The sequence below is a fragment of the Cydia pomonella genome, chromosome 9, assembly GCF_033807575.1.
Source record: "Cydia pomonella isolate Wapato2018A chromosome 9, ilCydPomo1, whole genome shotgun sequence".
NCBI classification, from domain to species: domain Eukaryota; kingdom Metazoa; phylum Arthropoda; class Insecta; order Lepidoptera; family Tortricidae; genus Cydia; species Cydia pomonella.
In genome coordinates, this window is record NC_084711.1 from 8842725 (window position 1) to 8864828 (window position 22104).

Genomic DNA, 22104 nt, shown 5'->3' on the forward strand with positions numbered 1-22104 from the left:
AGTTTAACTATTGAGTCTTCAGACTATGTGATTTCATCGCGGCGCGGTTTTTGCGAAGAGAAAATATCGCGACGTTGACGTATGACTCCACACTCACAAAACTTCACAGCGATTTCGCAGTTGGGTTTGCGCCAAGATGGCGGCAAAGCATCGGCTGATAGAATTGAAATCAGAATAGACGTCAAGTTGTGCCAACCCTAATGATTGCTCGGAGCAATTCTGAGCCGAGAGAGCCAGAAAGGTCGAGTGTCACCCCACTGATAAGGGTTTGGTGCGATGGTGTAGAAGTCCACGCTAGTAAGCGCTGTCCCTGGAACCGGTCCAAGGTTGCATTCCGGTGCGGTAGTCTGTTAGGGCTACTACGTTCGCGGCTTCGCGCTGTGATTCGCGCATGTATGTGGAGGGCCCTTTGCACTTTTTTGCAAATCGCGTGATTTCAGTGTCACATCTTGTTTGTTCCTCTTTCTAACAAATATGATTGTTAGAAAGTGAGAAAAAGAGTAGTTTCAGGTTACCAGGATTTACGGATTAAACGGATTGCGTTCGGAGCGAACTACTAATTAATGTAGTGTTTTAAAATAAGACTCAAACATAGCACCAGTTATGTCATGACTGTCAGGTTGACATTGACAACTGTCAGATTCAACAAGCGACCAAGTCGACCAACACCAGACCAACAAGTAGAAACAGAGTTTGTTTCTATTATTAAAGTACACTTTTTTTAGCGAAAGATATGTTCCATTGGAATTAAATTTAAGCTTAAAACAAATCAATCAGTATGGAGAACTACGATATAATATCATTCGTAGGCGAAGGGTCTTTTGGTCGAGTGTTTAAGGCAAAGAATAAAGAAACCGATGTTGTAGTGGCCTTAAAAGTTATACGCAAGGTATAGTATGTCATTTTGCTCTAATCGAACTATAAAACATTACAGAGAGTATAATTTCTCATGATAAAACTTACTTTTTTCAGAAAGGCCGCTCGTCAAAAGACTTGAAAAACTTAAGGCAAGAATGTGATATACAACGTACTCTTGAACATCCAAACATTATTCGTATGATTGATAGCTTTGACACGGAATCGGAGTTGGTGGTAGTGACAGAATATGCTGAGAAAGAACTTCACAGTATATTAGCTAAAGAAGGCTGTTTGAATGAGGAACAAGTGAAGAAGATTACCTGGGATTTAGTGTCTGCACTGTATTACTTACATTCACACAGGGTTTTACATCGGTACGTATAGAGAAAAAAACTTCTTCAACTGTTCTAAGATAAGGATCCTGACCAAATTTTTCTTAATCTTATTGCAGTTTTTTCCAAAATGATTTTTGGCGAGTTCATATATTTGCCACATACTAAATGCAATTAGCAAGTAGTACCTAAATGTACAAACTCACAAACACTAATCAATGTGTAATTATGCCCCAATATGAAATTCAGTCACACTTACTCTGCAGCCATTCAAACCCTGTTATACTACTTATATTTACACTAACTACTTCTTATATTTACAGGGACCTAAAGCCCCAGAATGTATTACTAGACAGCAGCGGCTGTGCCAAGCTCTGTGACTTTGGATTGGCCAGAATAATGACCAACTCCACCCACATTCTAACTTCCATCAAGGGAACTCCATTGTATATGGCACCTGAACTAATTGATGAGAAACCTTATGATCATCAGGTATTAGTTCTAACATCATATAAAACAATGTGTTTTTTGAACTGTTTTTGTTAACTAAAATTGCTGTTTGTAGTATTGTCTCTAATTACTCTACATAAGCCTAAAGGGTTTTAAGTGAGACAAATTTTGGGTTTTGCTGTTCCCTGTTTTATAAAGTAAAATTTAAGACTCAGTGCCAGTGACCTGATAGTCGGGTTCGCTCTTCAAAGTCACTGTTTTTTATATACGGGATTTTGCATGTCATTGGCTATGCGCGTAGCATGCGCTGGCACTGAATGTGTTAAGTCAAAAAAACTCTTCTGCTAATAATAAAAGTGACGAGCATTCTTGAAACAGATCCATAGTCTACAAAATCCATTTGTTAAAAAAATGGCAACATAAATTTTTACAAGCTTTCAGCAATTTAAGTTGCAATTATTTGTATGTTTATTTATTTATTAATCTTGCCAGTTACATTAGACCCACTCCCCATTATCATTGAGCTGAAGCACATACACATATAAGTTGGATGACAATGCTGTTTTATGGTGCCATTACGCTGAAGACAGATGGACACACAAAGTGGTCATAGTGTGATAAAATAACACAATCTATTTGTGTTTGGGCTTGTTACAAAAGAATCAATGATTATTGGTAGGAATTGAAATAAAATTACAGTCAGTGATAAAAGCTTGTACCAAAAATATATTTTTTGGCAATTAACTTATTTCCAGGCAGATCTCTGGTCCCTTGGGTGCATAGTGTATGAGCTGATGGCCGGTCAGCCGCCATTCTGCACCATGTCCATCCTGCAGCTGGTGAGGATGATTCGCCACAAGCCAGTGCAATGGCCAAGCTTCATCAGCAAGGAGGCCCGTTCTTTCCTCCAGGTACAACTTGGTTACCTTTAACCCCCTGTGTCCTAATCCTAATAATACTAGTCCAAATGACCTCCAATGAAATTTTTTTTTTTTTTTTTTTTTTTTTTTCATTTATTAAGGAGCTTTTTCGATTGATCGAATATGTCGCCCCGTTTAAAAAAGACTTAATTAACAGAGTTAATATGTATAATAAACTTAATCACACTTGTCTGTCCTTAAGACCACACTTAACAACACAACAATATTTAATATTTTTCCGACCACCTCGGACATAGGATTCGACAGGTAAGTATTGCACAATCCAATGGAACTGTCATTAAAAAGACGTCGCCTGGGTACCTCATTTCGGGCACATTCCATTAAAATATGATACGCATCTTCGATACGATTGCATAAGGTGCATAATTCTGAGTTGACTTTACGCATAAGGTACGCGAACTTATTCAATGGAATGTGTCCGGATCGTAATCTTAGCAGTAAAACGAGATCCTGCCTACATAACGTACTATTATCAATCCACGGAGAATTCAATGGGTGGGGCTGTATAGTCTTAAACCAAATGCCTTTATCCTGGGACCTCTGGTCAAAATATTCCTTCCAAAGTTCGCGACATCTTGATTTAACTAAATGTAAGCAATCACTATACGCAGGTAGTAGATCATATTCGATACCGTCGCTGCACGCCTGTTTTGCTAATGAATCTGCAATCTCATTACCATAAATACCTACATGCGAAGGGATCCATTGAAGAATGATAGTTTTTGACATAGATCTTAATTCTAAAATCATTCTTATTATTGTGTAGGCTATCGGTGCTCCTCGAAAGGTCGAGGTGCATCGAGCCAGGTGTTGCAATGCACTTTTGGAATCGGTAAAAATTACAAATTTATTCGAATTGATGGATTTTGCGTAAGATAGGGCTTCAGAGATAGCAATTAGTTCGGCGTACATTATAGACGTATTACAGTTGATTTTTAGTTTTAAAGTATAGCTATTCGTTTCATCAAAAAAAGCGGCTCCAATATTTTTGCAATCTTCTTTCGATCCATCAGTAAATATTTTATAAAATGAGGAGTATTTTGCCATTACCTCGCTGCAAATCACATTTATTCCTAACCTGTCGTAAGTTCTTTTAGCCTTTTTAAACTCGTCGATAAAGTAAATAACGCCACTTAAATCTATGAAATGGATCCAGGTATCAAATATGAACATTTCTAATTGTCGACTGGAGTAGATAGGTGTGTCTTTTAACTGATTGTGTGATGTAACGAGTAACGGTAGTTTTTTTCCCTCCCAGTATCTGCTATTTGTATTACTTGCATTTCATTTATGGTTGTAGTAATAGGTATGCTTTTAAATGATCTCATTTTTAAATTATATTTCCCTGATAAGTAGTGTCTGCGGAACTCAAGGGGCGGTAGGTGTAATTCAACTTCCATAACATGGATCGGAGTTGTTTTAATAAATCCTCCTATCACTCTCATGACTTGATTTTGTACCCTGTCTAGTTTTAAAAGGTTATTTTTACAACTGCTGTCGTATAAGAAACAAGCATAGTCAATACGACTTCTTATTATGGAAATATACAAACGTCTTAGATGCTTGGGGTGCACTCCCCACCCCGCACCTGCTAGAACTTTGAATAAATTTAAATGTCTATTCAATTTTTGGTGCAACTCGTTAATATGCTTGCCCCACCGTAATGAGCGATCAAGCCAGAGACCAAGGTATTTGACAGCGCTAACTACCTCTAACCGCGTATTATTTATTGAAAAATCATAACAATGGTGCCTAATGGGTTTTCGACCAGAATTAAACAAACATAATTTACTTTTTTCGGAGGAAACTTCCAGACCAAGATTGCATAATATAGCTGTAAAGGTATTAACTGCCGCTTGTAATCTACCTACGGAATCTTGTAAGCAAGGCCCGCTGGTAAACAACACAAAATCATCGGCGTACTGTGAAATATAGACATTATTTATGTGTTTACAAATATCAATTGTGGCAACATTAAATAACAACGGAGAGAGTGGATCACCTTGACCTAGGCCTTGGCAACAACTTCTCTGTACACTTGAATTTTCCAGTCTAATATTTAAGTTTCTATATGTTAAAAAATTCCACAGGTAATTGCATATGGACCTACCTACATCGAGTCTATCCAATATCATTAGCAGTTTTCCAATGTTGACATTGTTATAGGCATTGTTTATGTCAATAAAACAACCTAAGGATACTTGTTTACGCGCGAAACCTGCTTGTATTAATGTTACTAGAAAACTTAGGTTATCTAAACATGACCTAGACTTCCTAAAACCTATAGTATAATCAGAAAATGATTCCCTCTTCTCAAGAAACCATTCCAGGCGTTTGTTTATTATCGAATGAAAAACTTTGCATACACATGACATAAGCGCTATAGGTCTTAGAGAGGTTACACAGTCTGAATCGCGCCCCGGCTTAGGAATCGGAACAATAAGTATATCGCGCCACTGTCGCGGGACAAATCCGCTAGCTAAAAACCTATTGTATAATAATTGTAGCATATCCTTACCTACCGGTGGAAGATAACGCAACATTGAGAAGGAAATGTCATCGCAGCCGGGGGCCGTGTCAGATAGCTTAATACTTTTTTCAATTTCCTGAATGGTAATTGGGGCAATTAATACGTTATTATTAGAAGAAAAAGCTGGTTTTTCATAACAAACAAAATCAGGCGTCAGATTATTAAGCAGCGAGATTGAGCGCTCATTATCAACACATTTGTACTGACATTTAATTCCTTTAATCCATTTCATTCTTTTCCACATGTCGCCAGATGATGACGCATTATCGATGGACGTACAGAAGTCATGGAATGATTTATACCTAGCTTGCCTAATGAGCCTCTGTGCCGCGGCAATTTTGTTTTTTAAGCCTATGAAGTTGTTAGGAGTGGGATTTTTTCTAAATAAACTTAGTGCCAATCTACGCTCCGCTACGGCCTTAGACAGCGACACGCTCCAGTACGGTTTAGGTATAAACTTGCTACTAGGATTCTGGCTTATTTTAACAATAGGAATATGCAAGTCGGCCGCTTTATTTATCTCGCATAAAAACAAATCATACGCACCTTGGTAGTCATCCGGGATGGATAAGTTAGCAAGTGATATTTCTAAGAACGCTGTATACGAGGGCCAGTCGGCTTTTTTAAAATTACGTTTTATAATGGTTTTTAGGTTCGATTTGCATTCCGTAGTCATGTGTATTATCAAATGATCGCTGCCAAGGGACTCATTACTGACTTTCCAGCTAAAATTAATTGCTATGTCGGTCGAGGCCAGAGATATATCGGGAGCAGATTGTCTAAGCGAACCATTAACAAGTTGAACCCTAGTTGGAGAACCGTCATTTAAGGTTATTAAGTCATGACTAAGTAAGGAATCGAATATTTGTCTGCCACGATTATCAATTTTATGCGACCAAGTGTTATAGTGGCCGTTGAAGTCTCCTAGCAACAGAGTTTGTTTATCACATAAGGAAAATAACTGATCCCAGTCTCTTTGGTTTGTTTGAATTGAAGATGGACAATATATCGATACAATGTATTTGATTGGGGCGCAATTATATAATTTGACGCGGAGTATCTCGATACCCGAGTTAGATATATCAGAGGGAAGTACTTGCGATTTAACAGATTTATGAGTCAAAATTGCCACTCCACCGTAGCCGTCTGTCCTATCCTTACGAAATACATTGTAGTCACTTACTCTTAGCTCCAAGTCTCGATCACACCAGGTCTCACTCAACGCGGCGACATGTACTTTCTCGCGAGATAGTAATTGCTCGAATGATGCACGTTTATTCATCAGGCTTTGACAGTTCCATTGGATTATATTTAAGTGTATTTTACTACTCATCACACGCAAATAATTGACTTAAGACAGGCAAGTCAAAAAAGTACTTACTCAAGTAATTAACTAACAACTTAATACCCGTTTTAATAACAGAAATAAATTTATCTACCATAGACTTGCCACAAACGTTCTTTAACATCTCCATAACTTTTTCAAGCGTAAAAATCTCAGTGTCGGTCTCTTTTTCTTCGCTCGATTTTCTCCTATCTTCATTATTTCTCCTCTTGCCCTTCTTCGTTTCCGAATTATTATACTTGTCCGAACACGAGTCAACATCTATATCCATGCAACTGCCATCTGACTCGTCAGTTTGATTTTCGTATGATATAGGCTTGCCTTTTATAGATTTTTTCTTTTTCGGCTTAGCTGACCCACTTTTTTCCGCTGACGGCTTTTGCTTGTCACATGGAGGGGTTGGCTTTGTAGCTGCTACTGCTACAAATGACTGAGACACTTGGGACGTTAACGTATCTTGGCTTTGTTCTAGGTTTTCCTCAATAGGGCCAATTCTAGGAAAGGAAATATCTGTTCGGGAAAGCTCAAATCCAGGAGTCTCTTCAGATTGTGGTATAAGGCTTTCTGGAACATATAAAGTCGTTGCTTTGCGATAGGTAACGTTGAAATCTGCCATTATGCCCCTTATTTTCCTCTCTTTTAGATAGGCTGGACACTTTTTACTTAACGCTAAGTGATCGCCGTTGCAGTTCACACACACAAACTTAGTGATCTCGCAGTTGATATGGTTTTTTGTACATTTTGGGCACACAGACTTGGTTCTAGGGCACATTCTCCTCACGTGGCCAAACTTCCAGCAGTTCGAACACTGCGAAACAGGAAAGACGTATGGTGTAACCATCAAGCGCATGCCAAACACAAGGACATAAGCTGGTAGAGAGGATCCCCTGAATCCTAACCTCACGCATTCACTGTTTACCCACTTGCCATCCTCCGTCCGACGGGTTAGACGCTTCGCATATAGTAACTCGGCACAGCCATCTATACTTTCTAAAATCTCCTTCTCAGATAATTCCATATCTACCTTCCTGATTACTCCATATGATGCGGCCACTTCGGTAGTTCGTAAAATATTCCATGCCTTTTCCTTAATAGCCTGGCAACTGATAAGTTTTTCTAAAGCACTCTCTGTCCCGAACTGAACGTATATTTTATGCGGATTAATATATTTTATTTCTAAGATGTCCGTTATATTGTTTTGGTGCATCAACCGCGCGAACGCAAATTGTTTAGGTAGGTCTACCGTGGCTGTAATGTATGCTTCAGGTTTGCTCTCATTCATCCCTTCAGGTCTGTTTACAGTAGCATTATTCTCTGGACTATTTCTTCCTCTTCCCTCTTTTATTTTTTTTCCGTCTCGTCCTACCAAGGACCAAGACTCCTCATCATCTTCTTCACGACCTCTCTTTGAACTCGCTGTGCTGCACTCCATGGCTTCGTCCGGTAGCGGCACATCTCTAGGTGGAATTGACATGTCATTTTGTTTTTCTACGTTATTCCTTGATCGCCGGCTCGATACTTCCCCATCTTCAGCTTCACTCAAATCTGAACCCTCCCCCATAGTCCCTAAGGTGCAAATTTATATGCACCTTCTTGTTTACAAGCGAATGCTTTAATGCCGACCGGTTAAAAGATAAGAGTATTTTAAACAATAGACGCGGCTACGTGTTTACTACTCGCTAGCTGCAGTCGGAATGTCCAATGAAATTGAAATCATTATTAGATGGAACAGAGTTGCTTTTGTTTTGTTTTGACTTAAAACTATCTGTCAATAACAAGAATTAGCAGTTTATAATTAGCTAGATAGCTAATTGTATTGTAAAGTATTATTTAACAAATGGTAAATTATAAATTTGTAATTAGCCGAGGCGGCGAATGCATTTTGCTCGCCCGAGCGCACCGCCTCGGTCGAGGCACGCCTACACTGGCCGGTTTGTGCACTTCCACTTCCATGATGATTGATTGGCATTGTTTACATCATCCGCTTACAAGTACACTTTGTTTCTTACTTAAATCGTGAATCCTTGTTGAAATGCACGAAGATTGATATTAGGTTATAGCCACGTGCGTCAGTTGACGTCATACGCAGTTAAAAGATTTTTTTTTGATACCTTTGCAGGGACTGTTACACAAAGACCCCATGAAAAGGATGACCTGGCCAGATATACTGGCGCACCCATTTGTAGCGGGCCACATCCTCATTCTGCCCGAAGACGTGCAAAGTGAATCACCCTTCACACAACCATTGAGTCACAGCCAACAGGAGGCAAAGCGCCTACAGCGGGATAAGATTAGCAGCAATGCAAGGTATCAATGGCAATATAAGTGACCTTATACCGTTGCGGCAACGGCTAGGAATCGCCAGTTATTTATGTCGACAAAGTCTCCACTGTACACATGAGCTCCATGCATTTTCAAGCAGCGAAAATGATAATGATGTGCGCTGAACTGTGGGGAGCAAGCGATCTCGGCGCTTAGATACATATTATATAATAAACTATAAAATAATAATTCTGGTATAGCAATGCTGTTAAATAAATCTATAGACAGATAGTGATGTATTTATATTGACCACCAACCCATCAACTTTTGTATGACGAACCACTGGATGAGACAAAATTGATCTAAACCGTTTAGCTTATTTATTATTGTGTCTAATCTTTCTTATGTTTTCAGGGCAATGAAATTGGATAATGAACCTTTAAAAGTAGTTAACCGGAGAGAGCATGATCTCCGTCACATCCGTGGCGTAACTCAACCTACAGAGTGCGTGCCCATGTCCGACGACGACAGCGTCCGCGCCACCAGCGCCTTCAGCGTCCGAGACAGCCTCAAAACCGACGACGAAGACCAGTCGCAACCCATCACTATCGCCAACGCAAAACTACTAAGACATGAGTACAACGTCATGAACAATTCCAATCTTGTCGTCTGTAATTTAGAAAATAATATGGCACAACTTATGGCAACTAATAAAAAACAAACTGATGCAGCTGTCAAGAAAATGGACAAAATTCTTGAGGAGAAACAGACAGAAAAATCTAACACAGAAGCCACAAACAAAATTGAGAAGAGTGAAGCTATTGATGTGAAACAGAAGGCGAAAAGTGTAGATACCGCATCACACAGTTTAGAGAACCCGAAAAGTTCAACGAAATGCAGCAGTGAGGTTAGTTCTGCTCTGAGTAAAAGCGTACCGCCGTCTTATAAGCAAAAGTTGCTGCAGTTTTCCAGAGATAAACTAAGATTTGCCAGTGGCGGAAATAGATTAACAAGAAGCATCAAGCGATCATTTCATTTTAGTAGGAGTTGGGATAAGAATAAGTCGGAAAATCAGAGGCGTACTAGTGAACCAGCCATTGAAATCCCAAGTATTGTTGACGTGGATCAAGAAAAATGCTTGAAGGAGACCAAGGATGAAGATATTGAAAAGATAGAATTGATTGAAGAAGTTTCAGATAAAGAAGTAGCAAATAATGATGAAATTGTCATACCGGAAGAAAAACACGAAGGTAAAGTATTTTACTATATTCTTATTAATTATATTACGTCATAGTTAATGCCGCGCCAAGTATAAAAACCGTAGGTAAGGTCAACTCGGCGAAGACCGTCTGCCGGCGAAGGCCGTCTAGCAAGAATTACAGCAAATTCTGTACAGCTACGAGGATGGCAACACAATTTACGTAATGATAAAACAGTTCTAGTTCTTATAAATTTACACAGATGGCGCTACCTCGAGCATGAAGAGAAAAACCAGCCTTTCAAGTTTAGTCAGGTTGGCAACTCGTATTGGGAGTACAACACGCTGTCGTAAAAAATTTTTTTAAGTGATTAAACTGAAGTGTTTTTAATATCGATATAGGTAAGTCTATTCTTTATTAATGTATTTATATGAATATTATATTACAATAACCTTAAACTGGTTATTTCACGAAGATATTTCTGGTGGAAAAAAACTAACCTCAAAATGTAGTAGTGTCGAAGTCCGTCAAAAGTTTGGAGGCTAATATCGTCATATGCCGGTCTTCACCGTTTTCAGAAGTGGCCAACCTTTTCTGTATATGTTTTTTATTTATTTATTATTGACCGTAGCGTTAGCGAAGATCTACGTTTTGACTCGGGCATTTTGCATCCTCTACAGGTCGCAACTCTCAACCGATTCTCGTGAAATTTTGTGGCCAGATTTTAAGATTTAATAGACTTTTTTGTCGATCTAAATTTAGATTTTTTTTTTAAATGTAGAACTTAAGCGCCAATAATGTCTATGGCGCTTATGACTATTATGAGTTTAACTGTGATAATGATATTTTTCATTTTTACATTTTCTAAACTTAACGCGTCAACAGCTCACAGAGCCACTAGTATATAATATATAGTTAACTAGTATACTTGCTCAAAATGTGACAATAAAAGGTCGTGGACAATGGACATACTTATAAAATTCTTGATAGAGCAGTCGCCATGGAATTTAAGATCGTGAGACTAAAAATGCCATATCTTAAAGGTAAAAACAGTAAGGGACCAACCTTGGTCAGCTGTTAAGCATTTTGTGTCTGTCTACCTCGAAATAGTTTATATGAATCAGCAGTTTATTTCACTGATGAATGTTATCACTTCCATTTCAATGCAATATACATTTGCTACTTTTTGTGGAATTCTTGGCCTCAATTTTTAAGAGTACTTAAATCAATACTCGTTTAGTATTTTACTTAAGAATTGTATTGATTAAAATACATTTGTATTGATCTCAATGTTTGATCTCATTGTTTTATTAATACTTACCTGCGTGTTTTCGACCCCTGTATGGCGATGTATGCCGGTCTTACCCGACAAACGAAACTTTGCATGAAATTAGCCATAATAAACCCTATTCTTGACATATTAGAGTCTACATTCAGTTGTCATTGTAGTTCGCACTCGTACAAACATCTATAATTACGTAGGTAGGTAGGTAGGTGTGTAGGTAAATTCGCCATTAGACGATCTTAGCCGACATTGGCGCTGAGTTCGTCCATTGCGACGTGTTTTAAAAACGAGTGTTTATTTCACTATCCGATGCCTTAAATGAGAATTTGGCAAGTTTAATTAGAAACCAACGAAATATTTTATCAACTAATTTCAGAAAATTTTACTTTCAGGCAACAGGATAGCTAAAATTTGTCAATTAAGTTCTTTTTAAATAAAGTATGCCGGTCTTTGCCGAGTTGACCTTATGTGAATTGAAATAGGTACTAGATAGAAATTGCACTTGTGTGAGAATAGTACATTACGATACAAGTGCGAAAAATAGGAAATTCGAAACGAGTGGCGATAAATTAAAACACGACCGAAGGGAGTGTTTTAAATCGACACGAGTTGCGAATTACCTATTCGCACATGTATCGTACAACGTTTTACAGTACATATGGCCCTTTAAATGTTCGACACAGTAACGTAATATGCTACTTCTCGCACTAGTGCTATAAAGTAGCCCCATATGTACTGTAAAAACTGTTGGAGTCTGAGCGGAAAGGGAAGAGTCATTGAATATAAGGGAACCAATACATTATATGACTCTTCTCTTTCTGAACAGACTGTGCAAAATTCAAACCATTGTTTCAAATGCACTCACGATTAGCACGTGCGTCAGAACAGTTTGTTCACTTCAATTAATTACAAATACCTTTTTCGGTTTCTAGTCAAGGAGCCATCCGCCATTGAGCTGGAAGAATGGGAAGCATTCCTGAATTCCAATATAAGTGAAGTGATGGATGGCGACGTTGAATCTCTCACGCAGCTGAACATGGTTTGTGTTAAATTTATGTACTTCGATTCTTAAAATTTGTTAGATTGGGTGACACGCGGACTCGCCACGGCACAATAATTAAGGTAAGTAAGTACCTTCCACCAAAAATGGCCATCGTTATTTTAATTTTTATTTACTTTTTCTTATATGAACTTGCAGCTTTGTCTTACTTATAAAAGTAAGAAATATTGAAAGTAGGCAAGCTTAATATCCGGGCCTTCTTTCGCACACGTACCTTTTTTGGAAAATTATCTTAGTCGGTATGAAAGCTAAACTGCGCAGTAATTAGAACTAAATGTGGACTGTTACAAAGCTTACTTACTTACTTACTTACTCCTCTTGCGCAGCGACTCAAAGTGTGACTTGGCCTCCACCACGACTGCTGGCCACTGATCTCGGTTCTGTGCAGTTTCTCGCCAGTCTTCAACCTGGAGCTCGCGCAGATCCGCATCCACTACATACGCCCACCGATATATAGATCAACCGGCTGGGCGGCGTGCTGTCTGTTTTCCCTCAAAAGCTCTTCTCACCTCCCATTCGCTTTAGATAGCCGAGCCACCGAAGCCTTTGCGCCTTTGTCACACCAATGATGTTTGGTTCAGCAACTATCTGTTACAAAGCTTAGGGTAACATTTCTAAGAATGGTGTCAACTTTTCTCTAGGTGGTGAATAAAACTGGGTATAACGCACCAGCTCAGGTTGATCATGTCATTCAGGTTTATTACTTTGAATTTTATTCAGGTTTATTACGAGTTGAAGCTTGAAGGCTCTATCGTCAGTTAAATCCCGCAGCGTGGGGATACCTTTGTCTATACTCTATACCTCGTAGCCAACCCGATGTACAGTCAGCAAAACTATTAGTTTGGCACCTCTGCTACATTTTTGTTTGCAGGGCTGCTAAGGTAATAATTTGCTGACTGTACCTACTAATTAGTGTGGTCGCGGTGTTTAAAGGTCTTGCAGGCGGTTAGGCGATAACAAGGAAGCGATAACCAATAGCATGGCACTTAAAAATGTGGGTGTTGAAAGAAACGTTTGCTGAGGTAAAGTTTTCAACAGTAAGATATGTAATACTAAATGCATCCTAAAGGGAATACTAAATGCATCCTAATTGGTTATCTGTATGAGGGGGCGTAAGTTTAGCCTAAACAACAATAACTAATAAACTGCCCTTACTACCTATTGTTTGTCTTTTCATCATTAAGATAAATAATCCTAAATGCATCCTAATTGGTTATCTGTATGAGGGGGGCGGAGTTTAGCTCGTTGCAGGGATCGAAGCAACATTTTTCGGAAGTGGAACACCGCGAACGCACACGATAGTACCTTGTCTTGCAGTAGTAGTACCTACACTTGCACAAAACATAACATAGAGATAATACAATAAACGTGTACTAATACTAAGGTGAATTCATCCCTTTAAGAGGAAAATATGAACACTGTAATATTGGAACCTTCTTAAGCGTTAAGCCGAACCTCGCCAAAGAAAAATCCTCGTTAACACGAAATAAAATGTTATTCCCTTCCCTTCAAAACTCAAAATCTTCATAGGTAACTCGAAATATTTAACATCATTAAGACGAAGTTAGGGTTATCCAACATAATTATTACTTTAATAATTCAAAAAATAAAATTTGACTGAAACATAAACTTCTTGTCTTATCACCTCTACCTATATCTCGAAGTTATTTTCTAACAAACCTCTGTAACTCAAAGATACAAATTTTCCATCCGTTTTACCTGTGTAACTCGAAACCTATTTAAAGCGAACGAAAACTTCTAAGTCGATACCCGCTTTTTGACGTTTCCATTTAGATTCGTACTATCGAGTTTCTAGTCATATAGTGTATAATGTAAGTATTTCCGACTTAAGCACTTACCTTTTAAGGGCCATATGTACTGTAAAACGTAATCCACGTGTGAATAGGCAATTCGCAATTCGAAGGGAGTTATCACTACTCGTTCCGAATTTCCTACTTTTTCGCATTTGTATAGTAAATAACTGTTATATATATCGGCAATGATATATGTAATTGTTTGTCAGGTGAGCATGGTGGTGGGCGTAGTGGGCAGCTCGGGTCGCGGAGCCCGCGGCGGGCGCGTGTGCGGCGCCGTGGCCGCGCTGCTGGCGCTCCCGGCCGTGTCACCCGCGCTGCCCCGGCACACGCTGCTCCACATACAGGATGTAAGCGTGACCATACTTACCTACTACTTGAGGATTGTAGGTCATGTTCCAAATACAGGACGGGAGCTCAGTTTCGTCGCAAGGGTCAAAGTGCCTCCAAACAGCTCATTGCAAAAGCTACAGCGGTGCTGAAAAACACTTCGATATAATTACGTAAAAAAATTGAATGGTATTTATAATTGTTTCAGGTGTATCTAGAAGCCAAAGTGGTGTACGAGTTCATTGCAGCTGTTAATTCGTTGATGAAGGACTGCAAGAACGATGACGACATGGAAGACAGGTAATTTAATCCCTCAAACATTAAATGGCAATGTTTTTAATATTTTTGTATGGAGTATTTTGAACTTTTGTCAGAAGGTGTCGCTTCACAAAGGTTTTGTGGTAGGTACCTATTCTTGGCTAATCTATACGATACACTACTGTCGGTTCTTCTTTAAGATGGGGGAATTAATGCCGCATTCTATTATAATACAGCTCAGAATAATCCAAGGAGCCTCGATACCAAGTGACATCTTCTGCGAGAACATCGTAATGAAAAAACCTCGAACATAAATAGTTGACCTTATTATTTGACGACAGGCATTAAACTAATGATGACACAGGAGCGTCTTTGTCGATAAAACGGTTACGATTATCACCGACATAAAACATTTGGTTGAGTTTTAGTAGTTGTTGAAAGTTAATGGCTTCTGGAATGTGGTAGTTGGGAGAATCAACTTTTTAGCGTCACTCGTTGCCATGGTTACGATTAGTTGTCCAGGGGACAAAAGTTCATTGAAATACTGATTTTATGGTACTTAAATGTATTAAACTTGCGTTTTTGTGGTCGTTATAATCAATGTCCATAATGGGCCCTCTACTACGCATGTTAATAGAACGGCATACAACGTCTCTTCAAACAAACTGTGCCACTGTTGTCCCTTGGACAACGGGACAGGATAACAAAACAAAAAAAGTTGATTCACCCAGTTAACAATTTGTCGGCACTTTTTAAAGTATATTTCCTCCTATTTCTCTAAGACTGTGTGGACTAGGGCTCACGGACGTGTCCGAGTTTCGTGTACCCGTCGCCGGGGCCATGCTTTTACCCTACACGGTCCCGGATTTGTGGCCCGTTGGAAACGTGTAATTAAGATCCGTGTACCCGTGTAAATGGATCCTCGGATCCTAATTACTTACATGCGGCTTCAGCCCGTCCTCGACGTACAGTGGCGGTTCGATGCGTTAATATAAGAGCATATTTTTTTTCCATTTATTTACGAATAAAGAGGAGAGGTATTCACGAGCCACCAGGAGAAAATCCTGCATCGGACGACTGGGAATGGAGGGCCCAGACAGTGCCGGACTCTTACCGGCTAAAACCCAGTTTTTCGTTTGTACCTTCCTGGTTCCCCCGACATGGGTAAGGTCAGAGAATTTTGCTATGAAGAATAACAAATATTGTGTATTAATAATTTTAAATTCTGAGGTGGCATAACTCTACACTCAACCTCTTTTAATATTTAACAGTTTATAATGAAAAATATCGACACATAAGTAATAACAAGCAAAACGAATTAGCACGCATATCAGGAGCCCAAGTCTGAACCTATTTGGGATACTTTTTTCAAAGCTACTAAATTGCACAGTTCGTCCTATTTTCATCACGTGAAGATTGTCTGGATCTGATTACATGATCTTGGAAAAACGAGTGAACGCTTCAAATATTTTTCCCCTCGTGCATTTCCTCTCGGAAAACTAATGTCGTGTGGTAAAGTTGAACTGCTGATGAAGATGCATACCTTACAGACTAACACTCACTAACATATTGTTTGTTTAGTGGTTATTCTTTTACTTGGGTTCATTTTTCCTAAACACACGCAAATTTACAAGAATCTATAGCCAAAGTGAATATTGTCAGCATCGTGCTCTAAACAACATAATTATGTGCTTGTGAGGAAATAGTAAGAGTGTATCTGGCTCTAATCCCCGTTAACATTGTTTCGCTTTTTGACATTCTATGAATTTCACAGATTTGACGCGCATATTTTTAGACTGAAACCTGTAAATGAATCATTAATACTAAATATAATTAAATCAATAACAACAAACGCACAAGGTGACGATGGTCTCAATATAGCCATGATTTCGCTTACTTTACCTGAATCCTTAGCGGCAATCACAACCATTGTCAATAACCCATTAGAGACTGGCACATTCCCTGAGCAGTGGAAAGTGGCAGTTGTTCCGCAAAGTAACGCCTGATTCTATTAATTTTTTCAATTCCCAAATACCAAAATCCTAATGAATACAAAGATCTTCGTCCCATTAGCTTACTTCCTGTCATATCAAAATAATGGAAAAGGTAGTTAATACAAATGACTAAGTACCTCGAGGCAAACAACATCCTGTCGAAAAAGCAATCAGGTTTTAGGAAATCAGGTAGCACTGCAACCGCTCTCCTAGATGTTGTAGATGATATTTTGGCTGCGCAAGATGCTGGTGAGGGTCCTGCTTGATTTCTCCCGCGCATTTGACACCATTGATACCTCTCTCCTCCTATTTAAAATGGCTTTCTACGGGTTTGACAATTTATCATTGAAATGGTTTCACAGTTATCTCAGTAGTCGGAAACAATACGTACACATTTGTAATGATGATAGCACAGAAATGGTTTCTAGAACACTGCCGGTCACCAGAGGTGTCTCTCGAGGCTCGATCTTAGGACCCATCCTGTTTAGCTTATACAGTGCAGATGTCATTAATCACATAAAACATTGCAACTATCATATATATGATTATGATGATACAGTTGTATATATCGTTTAAGCTATATTCTACACAGAATTAGCAGAGGGAAAGCGGAAGCATGGCGGTCAACACCTTCGATATAAGGACGTGCTAAAGCGCCACCTAAAGGCGTGTGCGATCGATAATGCACGTTGGGAGGAGCTCGCTGCGAAACGGTCATCTTGGCGATCTACCATCTTCGAATCTACCAAGTCGTTTGAGGAAAACCGCCTCGCTACATTAGACGTAAAACGCCAACTACGCAAGGATAGACCTAAGCCCTCCTATGTGTATACATACAACGCGGCCGGTCAACTATACTGTTGTGAATGTGAAAGGGTGTTTAAGAGCAAGTTTGGCCTGGATGGCCACATAAGAGCTCATAAGAGGAAAAACCCTTGATTGCTGAGGTCGCCGTCATCGAAATCGATGTGGAGGACTATATATATATCGTTTAAAGTAAATGATACCAGTGTGGCTGTTCAGAACATATATGACGATTTAAATAACAAATAATTGGTGTAGCCAAAATATTCTATTATTAAACCCATCAAAATCAAAATTCATGCTGCTAGACACACGGAAGCAAATTAATAAAGTTGCAGCACTTGACCCTGTAGTTTCAATAAAAGGTGCTCGTCTAGAAAAGTCGTTGAAACTCGAAACCTGGGTTTCATACTGGATGAATGTCTAAGGCTCGAAAAGTATATTTCTGAAGCGATGCGTAACTGTTTCTATCGGCTTAAAGTGTTGTATAGGATTCACGAGTGTTTATCTGTTCATTGATATGCGCATCAAATTATGTGATACCCTAATTTTGTCAAAACTAAATTATGCTGATGAGTGTTGGGCGAACGTTTACTAGCTAGGATAAAAAAAGCACTGCAGCGAATATAAAACGCATGTGCACGGTTTTGTTTCCCTGTCCCACGACGAGCACATGTTTCGCCGTTTCTAAACCAGCACGATCTCCTAAACATGAATTCACGTAGACATCTGCACTTTGCCACATAGTTGTTTGGAGTCATAAAAAAATAAAGAACCCTCATACCTATACGAAAAACTTCTCTCGGCGCGCCATAAGACAGCATCACGACTCACATTTCCTCCACATCGCACGGAGCCGCTTTTCGCTGCCATCAAGTGTTGGAATGATTTGCTACCACCAGTACGTAATTCTAATACCGTGTCCACCTTTAAAATCCACCTCCGTAAATTCATACTGGCTAAGCAAAAATGCAACACTTAGGCAACTGTGCATACACACACACCAATCGCTTAGACATTTTCATACATACACACTAACATCCAGACGAATTATAGGCTAATTTTTATTTAATTTTATTCTATTTTTAATTTTATTTAAGTTTTCCTTACTTCAGAGCGATCCACTGGGCCTTACTGAAAATCAGCGTCGCGGAGTGTGCTATGTGGCTCATACCGCGACACTAACCTGAGTGAGGACCATTTAGCGCAACTCTTCATTTTGTGTAATTATTTTTGGTTAGTTTATAAGATTATGTTATTGTGATAATAAATTATTTTTCTTTATTTCTTTTAGATTGACGGGCACGGGCCGGATGCTGGAGGTGTGCGCGTGGCTATGCGCACGCTCGTGCCGCGCCGTGCGGCAGCTCGCGGCGGCCACGACTGCGCACCGCGCCCATACTGTGTTCACACGACTGTTGACCTTGTGTGAGTAGCCACTCACATGCTTTTTATTATAGATGTGCAAGTTGCAGAAAGTTTCCAAAAAGTTAGAAGAGTTTTTAGCAAATTTTAGTTATTCAAGGAAACTTTCATTTCCAAATTTTGGAATTTTTTCGACGACACATCTTTTTTTTTATAGCTCTAGTTAGAATTCACTTGGGAATGTAAACCGGTTTAAATTTTATGTATAAACCAGTTATCAACCTAATTTTACATTCCCTACACCGGTTTACATTAGAGTAAAAAAAAATAAGAAAATTTTGCTGCGCCTTGACACCTCATTGGAGTTGGTGTGCTAACTCTAAGTGTTATTACTAATTCAAAGGGTGATTATAGTTTTTTTATTGCCAAAATTTGTTTGTTAATAAATAGGTACAATCATGACCCAAAGTCGGGTAAACATGAGAATGAATCATGCGGATTTAAATACTTTTGTACTTAGAAACAGCTGGCACTATTATTTGATGTGTAAATGAAAACAGTGTTCTCGGCCACTTTTGAGTTATCATCTATCTACTCAATAACGTATATAAATGGAACAAATAGACAATTGAGATTATATAAAAACAATTGAAAGTGACCATTCCTATTGACTACTATGCTACTGTTTTGACTCAGACTTTTTTATGTCTATAACATCCCAATAACGACCATTGAATTAAATGTTGTTTGTAAAAAAAAAACGAACGTGACAACACCAATCGATTAATCATACCACAATCATTGAGCGATTATTACTGAAATAGTGTCACTAAATTTTCCGAAGGGTCAGAGATCCCGCCTGGCGGGTTCTCCGTTCGTAGGAGCTTTTCGCTAGGTACGGATTTTCCCTGTTATCGACTACGTTCATAGTGCGTAGGTCGAGATGGTAGTGAATGTGTTAAGATACATTATTTCAGTGGGTGATACAACTCTCAAGAAAAAATGCTTGTTATGTGTAGCTTATTATTGTTGGCTTGTGTCATTCACGAAGACGTGTGCCTTGACTCGTATTGTCATGTTATTAAAAGTTAGTTTTGACAAATCTGCGCGTCATCGTGAATCACACAAAGAGTTCGCAAGCAAATTTAACATTTGGCTTAGTATGGGATATTGTTACTTGTGGATTCTAAAGATGGGACAGTCTTTCGGTAGATACCGCTAGGCGCCCTGAAGGCGTGTGTACATAAAGGGAGAAAATTATCATTGCCAATTGTCCACAGATTCAAAAGCACCTCGTATAGTTCTCAACATCGTCGGTCTCCTCATCACCATACTCCAAGACCTGCCCGAGCACGCAGACGTCGTCGAGAAGATTCTATTCGACGACAAAACCTTCAATTTCATGTGTCTATTGGAACAGCCCAGCGACGCCCTGAGAATGCGAGTCTGCATACTTATAAGTCTATTATGTACATTTTCTTGTACCGCATTCTCGGTTGCTATGGAGACGAAGTGGAGCAAAGAGGAGAGTGACTGTTTGGAGGCGTTGCATACGCATTGCAATGTGACGCTGAACAGGGCAGCCAGGTTAGCTACTAAGGAGCTCAGTAATATGCCATTTTACAACTAAGAAGTTTATATTCAGTACCAATCCGTCCATTTTTTTATACTTAAGAGGAAAATGCGGCTGCTTAAAACTTATTTAAACGGTAATCATTTAAAGACCAGGAAACTGTAATATTCACCAATGTTACAATGAGGCAATATTATTTTAGTCACCAGGACAGTGATGGGCATTTTCAGAGTAGCTATTTAAATAGTGATTAGAGTAAAATAATTAATAACATCAACATTATCGACAATATTAGTTTGTTGAAGGAATGCCGACTGACAACCATTAAAACCAAAAATGGGCTCTGCTATCGATTGTACTTTATAAAGTAATGATGACATTGCGCCATAAAACATTATCCTTATACTGCTCCAATTGCCTATTAATATATCACGTTTCACACTGTCAACTGACAATTCATGAAAGCAAAGATATAAGGTCCATAATACCAGCGGTGGTTAGTTGAGCGTAGAAGGTATTAACAACCTTCTCCGCATCAATGAAATCTAAGTTATTTTAAATTAGACCTGAGTTTATTTATTTATTCTTTGTGCAATATTAAAACGAATAAAACTCACTGCTTTACTCGAATGAGGGCCGATTGAAGGACGCTCTTAACTAAAATATCAAAGCGCCTACAAAAACAGTCAATGCAAAAGCCGCTTCCTACGCGCAGTACTAATATTATGTGCGAAAGCTCCGAATGCCTTGACAACAGTGGTATTGAAATGGAGCTTTTTCATTATAAGTATTTAACTCTTAGGTCAATTGCAAAAAAAAAAAAATTCGTAGTTAAGCGCATTAACTTAAGACTAATTACAGGTCCTTAACCTGTAATTAGTCTTAAGTTAATTGTTTCCATTGTGTTACGTCAATTAACTTTGTCAAATTGTATTGTATTTAATGTTCTTAATTCATACACACAAAAGTGTATAGTATGCGCCAACACTATTTCATACATGTAGCATAAATAGAAACTGTTTAATTGTCGTCACATAATGGAATCAATTACAGGTCCTTTTCCAATTTTTTACAAGTGGTTCTTAATTTTATTCATGGCATTTAATGCTAAAAAACGTGTGAACATAGTGGAACTTAAAATTTATAACGATGAATCTCTTTTATTACAAGACTGAAATATTTTTGCTTACATACTTTTTGAATTTTGCTAATAATGACCAATTTTTATTAATTAAATACATGTATTTTCTTTACATTCACGATTTTAATACCTTAGGCGTAAGAACCATCCCAACTAAACGAACAACAGTGCCACAACAAGATTATATAACTTTAAATTCCGGACACCTGGCACATTTTTTGACATACTCCCCAATAATCTATTTAAAAAAAACTACTTATTGCTTTTGGGTCTCAAGAGCAATAAGTGGTGGAGTGGTGGAGAGTGGAGTGGGTGGATGAAATTCTGTCCTTAAAAAAACAGTTTTACTTAAATCAGTAAGATGCGTTGGGGCAAGCTTACAGAGGCAAGACAAAAATATATACATCTCTGATTCTAAATCACGTGTACTATTTTTAGTGCTCGCAACATTGTTCCACCATTTACATGAACAAGTAAGTACTGAATTTGCTAGGTTTTTTCACTCCGTATACAGCGTGGAGAAGCCAAAGTTGGAGGTTAGCGCCGCAATAGTGGCAGCGGGC

At 38.7% G+C, this 22104-nt stretch overlaps 1 protein-coding gene across 2 annotated transcripts; it reads left to right on the plus strand.

The window, feature by feature from the left end:
* Nucleotides 1–665: 665 nt before the first annotated feature.
* Nucleotides 666–21903, plus strand: LOC133521279 (serine/threonine-protein kinase fused). 2 transcript variants are annotated; one of them, XM_061856151.1, is made up of 11 exons: nucleotides 666–889; nucleotides 973–1232; nucleotides 1514–1682; nucleotides 2396–2551; nucleotides 8576–8763; nucleotides 9133–9968; nucleotides 12135–12241; nucleotides 14286–14426; nucleotides 14615–14706; nucleotides 18757–18890; nucleotides 20108–21903. In XM_061856151.1, the coding sequence occupies exons 1-11, from the start codon at nucleotides 779–781 to the stop codon at nucleotides 20455–20457; spliced, it is 2544 nt and encodes an 847-aa protein (XP_061712135.1). In that variant the 5' UTR covers nucleotides 666–778; the 3' UTR covers nucleotides 20458–21903. The 2 variants fall into 2 exon arrangements, with proteins under 2 accessions (XP_061712135.1, XP_061712136.1); XM_061856152.1 differs by lacking the exon at nucleotides 14286–14426.
* Nucleotides 21904–22104: the final 201 nt, after the last annotated feature.

Excerpts from the sequence above, each read along its gene's own strand:
- LOC133521279 (XM_061856151.1), top strand. The coding sequence starts at position 779 with ATGGAGAACTACGATATAATATCATTCGTAGGCGAAGGGTCTTTTGGT. Across the intron at positions 9,969-12,134 it reads ACCGGAAGAAAAACACGAAG|TCAAGGAGCCATCCGCCATT; the intron begins GTAAAGTATTTT and ends TTCGGTTTCTAG. Across the intron at positions 14,427-14,614 it reads CGCTGCTCCACATACAGGAT|GTGTATCTAGAAGCCAAAGT; the intron begins GTAAGCGTGACC and ends TAATTGTTTCAG.